This window comes from Merops nubicus, unplaced genomic scaffold, assembly GCF_000691845.1.
Source record: "Merops nubicus isolate BGI_N331 unplaced genomic scaffold, ASM69184v1 scaffold7610, whole genome shotgun sequence".
In the NCBI taxonomy this organism is placed as follows: domain Eukaryota; kingdom Metazoa; phylum Chordata; class Aves; order Coraciiformes; family Meropidae; genus Merops; species Merops nubicus.
Genome location: NW_008584746.1, coordinates 9,775 through 19,767, shown reverse-complemented (window position 1 = coordinate 19,767; position 9,993 = coordinate 9,775). Strand labels below are relative to the sequence as shown.

The 9,993-nt window shown below is 38.8% G+C and overlaps 1 protein-coding gene across 1 annotated transcript in view; it reads right to left on the bottom strand.

Moving 5' to 3' along the window:
• Positions 1-8,579: 8,579 nt before the first annotated feature.
• Positions 8,580-9,993, bottom strand: part of LOC103777632 (malonyl-CoA decarboxylase, mitochondrial-like) — a gene marked incomplete at both ends in the record, with an annotated part of 11,183 nt that continues 9,769 nt past the window's right edge. Inside the window, 2 exons of the mRNA XM_008945194.1 lie at positions 8,580-8,729; positions 9,222-9,378. Coding sequence (XP_008943442.1) covers positions 8,580-8,729; positions 9,222-9,378 — 307 coding nt within the window. The remainder of the gene's footprint in view (positions 8,730-9,221; positions 9,379-9,993) is intronic.

The window sequence follows — 9,993 nt, the reverse complement described above, 5'->3', positions numbered from 1 at the left end:
TTTGTTTTTCATATGTAACTATCTTCTTTTAAATTGGGGCAGTTTATTATTTCAGTCTATTGTAGAATCAGGAGAGGCATGATTTTAATGGACAGAAGTATTTCCTGAATTTTGGAAGAGCTTTTTTATATAGGCCAGCTATTTTTCCATGCTCTTCCCAAACAGTAAAGTACAATGATAAAGTAGCAAGATAAGAAATGCATAGTTGCAATAAAAGAAAAAAAATCAGTTTGATACTTAAGAAATTAAAACTTCTCAACTCCTACTAGTTTGTGAGTAAAAACTGTTAACTATCATCATGGAAAGCAGAACATACGTAAGGAAAACCGTGTGGAAGTTTTGGGGCACACCAACGTGAAGAATTAAACTCCCTGTCACTTGGAATTAGCAAAAATTCCATCAGTCAAGACTGGGGAAGGAACAGAGGGAAGACGGAGCTGAACCGAAGCCACCACAGCGTTGTTTTAATTACTGCTCATATGGCAAGAAGTGGTAAGAACCAAGACATTGATCAACACCACAGAAGCATCTTAATGTCAGCAGAAAATCACCTCTGAATGAGTACAAAGTGCATGTGTTCCACTTGGAGCACTACTGAGATGACCGGTACAGAGTCGCCGTCGCTCAGGTGCCACCTCAGGGCAGGAAATGTGACGGGAGGATCACTGCTGGCGTGTCTGAGCTGCACCCGTGCCCCCCACAACACTGCCCCTGCTGCCAGGAACCCCTCCCTCCCACGCCACAGCCAAGCACCCCTTCCAGTAACCCCCCACAACTGCAGTAACGTTCAGTGGTTACTGACAGCTCCCACACAGAGCTCGCTGCCCTTCTGCTGGCTTCTGGCACAAGAAGCAGCAGCCAGCCCAAATCCTCCACCTCCTCAGTTTTGTGACTGATGGCTGCATGCACCCGAAAACCTCACTCACTCCCCTTAGCTGAACTTCTCTGACTGTTACACAGAGACACAGGCCAAGGAATTCTTCTTTTGGGACCACAGAGGAACAAGAAAGGTAGAGCAAGATGCAAAGAAACGCCTCATTTCATCTCCTTGGAGAACTGGATAAAATAAAAGGCAAATTACTTGATAAAAACACTCATTTCTGTATCTTACTGAACAAAACAGCCATTTTGGTAATCAGAGGACACAGGAGACCCTGACTGTGTCATATTCTCCATGGCTGCAGTCAGGTGCTCAGATAGTACAGTGCTAGCAAAGCATTGATCTCCTGTGACTTTTTCAAGTCTCCTCCAAAGGACACGATGATATTTTGTTTTTAAGAGTAATTCTGAAGCGTAAGTCTGTGACAAGATCTGTGAAATACAACTATCAGATTTCATCACATCTGCATTTCATAAAAGAAAAAAATGTTCTTTGTCAATCTATGGAAAGAGATGTCTGTGGAAGGCAATTTCTGCTGATATCTAAGCATCTCTTTGTACAATTTTAGAGAACATAGCATTTATAAAATTTAACAGTTTATTACAGTTGTGCTCCTAACTGCAGACCATGGCTACAAAAGGCATGGATATAGAAAACATGTTTTAATTAAAAGGATGTTTCTCAGAGTAGGTAGTTCAGCCTTTTGAGTAAAGTTTCCCCTCTGCTTTTGAAAGAGAGCAATGGCCAGGCTAAATTAAAAAAAAAATACTTGGAAAAAAGGGCAAAACTGAGAACAGAATAAAGCAACTCTATAGACCTTCAAAAATCTTCCCCTTCCCAAACTCACACTATCTCCATCCCCATTGATATAAAGACTATTTACCCAAGCATAATTCAAAATAACTTCATACAATTTGAATACAGAATCAAATGCACTCACTAAATTTTCCTCTGGTCACCTTTCATCTGCTTCCCTGTAGTGTTTCTTGATCAAGGAGTGTATCTAACCATCATATCTGGAGTCCACTTTCCTTTAAAGCAGCAGGATCCTAATTAGTATAGTAGGGGAGAGTTCTGCTCAGATGCCCCCTTGTCAGCTTCACTTCCCTTGATTGAACACTAGCTCCCACCAAAGACAACACTATAGCACAAAACCACAGATGTCCTGGAGTATGAGGAGGAAAAAGGAGAAAGAAGACACAGAAGTGAATCTTTAAAGGCTACTGAAAAAATAATTTCAAAGAATCTGTCCCTGCAGAAAAAGTCAACAGCTTTCAGTTTTGTCAAGATGGCAACAAGCAGCATCACTTGCTACCTTCATCCCTCCAACAGCACACTAAAAGCTGAGCAGTGGTGACTCTACTGTGACCAGCCACAGCTTAGCTGCTCAGACAGTCTGCTGTCAAGTATCCTGACCTTTTCTATGTCAACTCTTATTGCTGCTAGATGAATTTCTGCCCAAAAGGGAAGGCCACAACTCCCTTCTGAAGATTCAGTGACCCAGTACTCTTCTGCCTGTCCACACAACAATGATGGATGGGAGCTCAGCAACTGCCTGGGATGTGTTAGACTGAAAATGAACCTTATGGTACAGAAACACAAACCTGTAAGCTCTAATGAGAACCCTTTTCATGTCAGCAGCCTTAAGCAGCAGCAAGCTCCCCCAAAAGAGACTGGATTTCAGAATGGGGTTTCGTTCTTCTGTGTCTTCATTCCAGTTGTGCTTTAAAGTTCCTCTTTAGTCCATAACACAGAAAACACAAGAGATAGGGACAAATAGGTAAAAGTTTTCAAATTAATGACCTAGCAATGAGAAATCCTAGATGTGCTGCTAGAGGGAGTACAGATGTTACTATTGTGCAGTGGAGATGAAAAAGGAGGAAGAAAAAAAAAAAAAAAGGAGGGAAGAGAAGAAGGTTGTAAAGTCTACTTTCCCCTGGGAAGGGATTCAAGGAATACAGGATGTGCGAGTTTATGGCCCAAAAATGGGATTACATTCCTTAAAGTTTTGGGGTTTTTTTTCCTAACTATATTAACTCATCCTATTGAAGATAGTGCTTTTGAGAATATATTGCTTAGGTCTCTTTCAGGAATTCTTCACAGATATTTGGGGTTAAAACCTGGCAGGGGAAGAAGGAAGGTAACACTGAAATTTGAGAAGCAGAAACTCTTCTTTCAGGTAAAAGGAAAAACCAACTGGACCAAGAGAAGCCAAGCCTGGAAGTTTTCTGCACCATCACTGCTAAGAAAGCACGGTGTTTGCAAGTACTATTGTACTACTGAAGAGAGGTACCAAACAGGGGTTTTCACCCAGGAGCTGAGCTGTGGCCACTGCTTCCATAGGGAAACAATTCCAACCTCACCTCCCCACTTGCAAAGGTGAGAGGGTCCCTATGCACCATCCACGACAAAAGTGGGGATGAACCATTTCTTCCCATATTTATGTATTAATATATAACCACTGCAAAATTCCTAATTAAGCAGTTGACTTTTTGCTTCCTTTTGATGTTGTCTGCTCTGTGTTTATCATTCACTTTCAGAAGTGACCTGTTTGCCAAGCCCAACCCAAAATTTCTGTCAAGAATTTACTAGCTCCTACTCTATTAATAAATATAAAATGGGAAATTGTGCCTGTATTTACTTCTTAGGACAGATAAAACATGGGAAAGTGACCCCATTTTGAAGCTACAGTACAGGCTACTATATATCTGATAAATGCTTGAGTTTAGGAGCTTATCTGAGGCGGCTGTTTCTTGTAGAAAAAGAAATAGATGCAGCAAACTGTGCACATTTATGTTGTTGTTAAACTGATGTACTAGTTTCTCAGGCTATTGGTGGAGATCCATTAATGTTTATTTTCTTGTCAGAAACCCACACACCATTAAGAAACAGCTGCTTATTTCGTTTTGGGGTAGATTTCTGGGTTTGGTCCTCTTTCAGTTTTGTTGGTTTTTTTTATTGCAGCAGAGTGCACATTTCTCCTATTATCCATATCTCATCTGAAACTGTCGTGCACTCTGAAAGCTGTAGGCCAAGGTCACATTTTTCATCAATGAAAGCAAAGCCTGTTTGGGAAATTATGATCTCCCCAGGTCACCTAGATCAAATTAAGGTGGCAATTATCAACAGCCCAAGCAGAAAGCTAAAATCTGCCACCAATTGTTAAGCATTCTATTGAGTCACATACTAGCTATCAGTTTTCTCCCCTAAATGCCACAGGCTATAAAATTCTAAGCAGTTTTCTCAAAGGCTTCACCACAGTTATCTCTGCCTGTCATCTGCAGACGGAATTGCTATGATGTACCTTCTGTGGAGCTACAGACCATTTAGAGTGGCTATAAACACATTTGGAATTAAATGTCTGTCTAATGAGAAATCTCTCTGTCTACACATCCACCAGCACCTATCAGCTTGCTAGAAATGCATCTGCCTGCACATTTTCCAGCAACCAATTTGGGGTTTGTTTGTTTTCTTACTACTTGTCTGAAACTGTTTTGAAATACAACTCATTTCTGGGAACAATACAAGCTTAAATTTAAGCAATGCAATAGATTATTTCTGTTGTCTGCTCCCTGCTTTATATACATTAATATAAACAAGAGACTACACAGAATGCACAGGTAGCCTATTTTCAGATTTCTGCAGGGAGAGCTGGAACCAAAGTGGTATCAGTAGCCTGAGGAATTCATTCCACTGCTTTCCCCACATAATCCAGAGAGGAGATGCCTGGATAACAACAGAAGCCTGTTTACAGAACCCTTCTGTATTACTCTGCAGCAAATTTTTGTCAAGTAACTACCAAAACAAGAAAAATTTCCTATTTAGAGCCACACACTTTCTCCCAGGACACCCTTTGTATGTGACAAGCTACAACCCTAAGGTCCTATTCTGACCTCCAGTATATCCCTCCCTTTAACCCAGTTACAATACTATACCTGTGGCAAATGCAAAATTAGAACACCTAGGTAGAGATTAAAGATTCAAACTGCTAACTGTGCACATCTAAAGAGATAAAACTGAGGACCCACTTCTGCAACTCAACTTTCTACATCCTCCATCTGCTTAAATTAGTGAAAAACTCTAAAGCAGGGGCCATTAACTTCTATGCAGTGCCACAAACTAACAGTGCTTAACATTGAGGGTTGTAATCTTCACCAGAGCCTCTACTGCTGCAGTTTTCCTAACAGTCCCAATAAAAACCCATTTGCAAGACACACTTTCATGAGGGAATCTGTGCTTGACATGCTTTGAAGGTGAGAAGTGCTACACTACACACATTCCTGTTTAGCAGTGTATGTGACTAAGTCAGGAAAATTATCAATATGATTTTTGAAAAGCTAAGCTCTATCATAACTGTTCACTAATGAGATTTTAAGGATCCTGGTACTGAATTTATAGACACAACTTTATAATGTAAACCTAGTAGATCAATGTCTTGGTACTATTTTTAAAAATTTTGCCAAATAAAGGCTTCAATGGTATGGAAAAAAAAAAAAAGAAGAGTGGCTATTAGCATATTTCTAACTTAGTGCATGTCTTTTTCTCATCAAATGATAGACATTTGGAGTTTTCCTTATGAAGAATGACAGCTGAGGATTCAGTTTTGAGGTTACAATGGTGCTTAGAAGCAGCAGTGTCAGAGCAGGTTACGTTAACGCAAAGTCAGATAAAGGATTTTCACTAGAGGATAAAAAAAGTTTAAGAGTTTGCAGTGCCTTGGGAAAATAAAAATCAAACAACATTCTGCAGGTCAAACGTATGTCCAGAAAAGTTAACTCAACCAAATGGCAAGTTATAAGTGTATTAATCATCAACAATTCAGATACAGTGAAAAACAAATTCCTCAAGCCCTTCAAACGATCTCTTCCCAAAGCATTTTATTATCAGTGAAATAAAAGAGTCTCAGCTCATGTAACCTGGAACACTTGGTGACTTAGCAGCACTTTAAATAAGATTTGTTTATTGCAAAGCCATGCAGAGGTTATATAAAAAACTCTTCCTATCAGAGACCTCAACTATCTATTTTCACAAAGGCTGCTGGAAGCTTGCTTAATGAGATGTAATTTTTGACCCAGAATTTTTTTGCTGAGGCTATATTGTTTCAGCTGCTGTCACCAAGTCAGCTCAGCACTACTGCCATACCATTTGTCCCTTTTAAAGCAACTGACTCTAATGCTGCTCCAAAGAGTTATGTCCAATCTGAACAGACAACCTTGGAAGTCCTTTGCTTCCATCTGACCAGAGAGAAGGAGAACACGTGTACAATTAATGCATTGAAGTAGAACTTCCTGAATTTTGTGAGATAGGTAAGCAGGCTGCCAAGAGTATTACTCCTCATATGCCTTTGCCCTGAACAATCTAACTTTGTAGAAATTTCACAGTGTGAGTATTTGAAGCTGAAAAACACAGGGCTGCTCTCCACTGAAAGTTCAAAGTCAGCTGAACAAGCAGGCGTTACAGAAGTGCACCAAATAATCCTGGTAACAGCAGCATGATGATTTAGGGTCACTGCACAGATGTAAAATACGTACTGGGAGATGGCTCTTGCAGACTTCAAGACAAGAAATTCAAGAACAATACTTTGGAACAAAGAGGAAGAAAGCATGAAGGAGTGGGAAGAAAGTGGGAAGAAAAAGAAAACATTACCAACATCAAAAAGTGGAAGAAAACTATGACAAGAAATTCAAGAATACTACTTTGGAACAAAGAGGAAGAAAGCATGAAGGAGTGGGAAGAAAGCGGGAAGAAAACATTAACAACATCAAAAAGTGGAAAACTATTAAAGAACCACATCCATCATGGATAAACCCTTGTGGATTATCCTGCATAACTCTTTTAGCCCTACAGTGGTAGCCCAACAAGGTTTAGTATCAAAGAATGGTGCAGAGGCAGTACATGGAGGCTGCTGGACCTTTAATACATACAGAAGAAATATAAACAGGCAGCTCAACTTTTGCTACAGCTTCATAGTCAAGTAAGGACACTTCCAACTCATCATACCAAACCTTAACATGTAAAAAATGTGCTGTTATTGCTAAAGCAGTGTACGAAATGTAAGAAGAGAGGAAGACCTCCATCTCTGGCATTCTACACACAGCACTCAGCTTGACTTAAGCTTGAGGCAATAATTTTATGGTTAGATTGTATTTAAAGCATCTCAAAGTGTCTCCTATTCATGAGGTGTCTGATGAACACTGAAGAAGGGCTGGATTTTACAATGAAATGTAGAAATTGCCATAAGTATAAATAAGGAACACATCAAATTTTAGACCTTGCACAAAGGTTATCTAAATATGGCAAGTCTATTTTGCTTTATAATTCACCCATAACTTTTCTAGTGTTATAAGCAATTAGTGATGGACTAATATGTTGTCAATAGGATTACTCTATGAGAGCAACTCAATTATTCAGAAATTAATCTGAAAGCAGGTAACTGCATGGATTTATTTCAATTTCCTCTCAGTCAGGATCAGACAGATGGCATGGCCTAATTATACCTGGACTACTGCACTTTAGACAGCTAATCTAAAAGCTATCCCACAAGCAAGAAGCAACAAATTTAAGCCAAAATATCAATTAAAAACAAAAATTAAAATAAAATGATAAAAAAATTTCAGGGCAGCCAGCTATGATTCAGTGGCTGACAAGAAATCATTTCGTAGCAGTAGAAATTTGGTGCATCCATTTTTAAATAATTTTTCTAAGTAGAACTGAAGTTATAAATCACAGACAATTTTCCACACTTCATTATTAATACATATGTTGGAACAATCAATATAAACACAAGTAGTGATCATTACTTTTAAGTGGTAGCTTTGGTAATAGTTTTAGTAGCAAAGACTACTAAATAAAATAATGTACTCCACACAGAAATGTGACTGTCTCTTTCACACCACTTTATATATAAATTAATGAATTTTCATTTCTTTCTCCAGTTGCTTGGAAGAAGGTTCTATAAGAAGTCCTAAACTTATTACAAATAATCCCATAGTATGCAATGATACTATATGAATTCATAGAACTGACTTAGAGTAACTGATTCCTGTGATTTTCAGATGCAAAAGAGATCTTCTTTACTACATTGCAAGAAATGCCTGGGAAAGTAAATACTTTTTTAAAAAAATAGGCATATTCAAAGCAAGCATGCAAACTGCACACAGCCAGTGGCACTTCTATATAACAAATAAGAAAATTAATTCATGTACAGGAAGTATTTTTGTTACTGGAGCAGCTGTAAGACACTGAAAAAGGAGCAGTCAGGTACAATGAAGAGAGAAAATGTTGATCAGAGGCTGGGAAGGGAGCCTGTTAGCAAGCACTAAGAGTGCCCCACGCACTCAGCTGAGACAGCCATGAGTCATGTCATTCATTATACTGCAAAACACAGCTGTATAAAACCTACCTTCAACAGAAATGTTCTAATTTGACTTTTAGCCAACCCATGCACAGGATCAGGCAAATATAAGTAATTCTTCATGCATTACCTGTCAGCTATCTAATGGTATCTATGTCTAGCAGGCATTAACCAAGAGCAGAAAATGTCCTTCTAACTCTATGCACATCTCCAAAGGTTGATGTGGTAAGGAGCTGCAAGTGCAGGTGAAGACCTAGCAGCTCCTTGCCTTGAGCAATGACACAAAAGAGGAAGTGGGGAGCACACTGGCCAAACAGCACTTTAAGTACACCCCAGCACACCCACCTGCAGCTCTTTTACTACCCTCTTGATGAGGTGAGTCCCAAGCTCCACACCTTGCAGTCCCTGCTGAGTCAAACTGATGGAGTAGAAAATGGCTGTTGTGATTTTGTCTGCATCTTCTGTTTCTAAAGGCGGCACTTCTTTCACTATGGCCTGGGAAAATAGCAATTAAAAAAGTAGTAGTTATCATCATTATGAGAGAGGGATCCTTGCTTTTTAACTTTCAAATGTGTTAACACTTCTTCCCACTGTTTTATTCATTACCCTCTGTGAGAAACAACAAAAATCTAATCAAAAAGTAGAAAGAAGAGTTGCTTATCCATTGACAAATGCAGGAAATAACTAACGTGGTTTATAATTTTCAGAAGTAATCACAACAGCTTTGAAGTTTTCATCTCATCTGCTATCTTTTATGTATTTATCTTTCCTTATTCTTCTTGCACTTGAGCAAAACCACAGAACTTCAACCTACATAATACTGCAGATAAACAGAATACCCCTCTAATTTTTAAGTGTCAATTCTCTCATCTCTTAAAAAAAATAAAGAAAACCAAACCTTCCCAAATTGTAAGGAATTACAGATTTTAAAGGAGTACATTGCCATTTGAGCACTTTGATGTGTACCAAATGCATCAGTGACTGTACCTGGATGCTGCTGGAGATATCACTGGTGAGTGCAACGTGCAAGACTATCAATGGTTCTCCTGGGATAGCACAGTGAGAGAAGAAGTAGCATCTTCTGTATGCCCCAACTCGGCGCTTCATATCAACCCAGTTTCTAACAGGATGCACAGCTTCAGAACTCAATGAGAAAACAGACAAAAAAAAAAAAAAAAAGGTATTTTGTTTTACCCACCTTCTCTGGTTTTCTTTGGAATAGGCTTAATGCACATCTGAGATTTCAGCTGCACTTTCTGTTCAGTACAGGATATGCAATTGAGATGACTAAACCACTGAATGAATCTGAACACATCTTTAAGGAGTCAGTCAGTTTTCCCCAGCTACAAAGTAGTCTGTTAGCATTCCCACAGCCACATCTTCAACCAATCATTTGAAATACTTTCTTCTCTCCTATATATTCAAGGTCTAGCATGTTTGCCAAAATACCTTGAAGCTTAAGTAAAACATTACTAATTATTCTTATTTTGAAAAATTAGCTTCCATAAGTTCTCTTTTCTTTGCCTTATCAACATTTAGGTTGCATCATTTCAGAACTCTTTAGAGATTCATTTTTCTTCAAGCTTTTTATATGGCAAAATGCCACACAGCATCACTTTGATTCAGTCATTTTCAACTACATTGCTGCAACTTGGAATACCTGACAGAAATTTGGAAATAAACACTGTAGATTTTAAAGGAATGTTCATAAAGAACAAGGTGCTCTCTTCAGATACAGTTTACAAGTGATTCTGTGCAT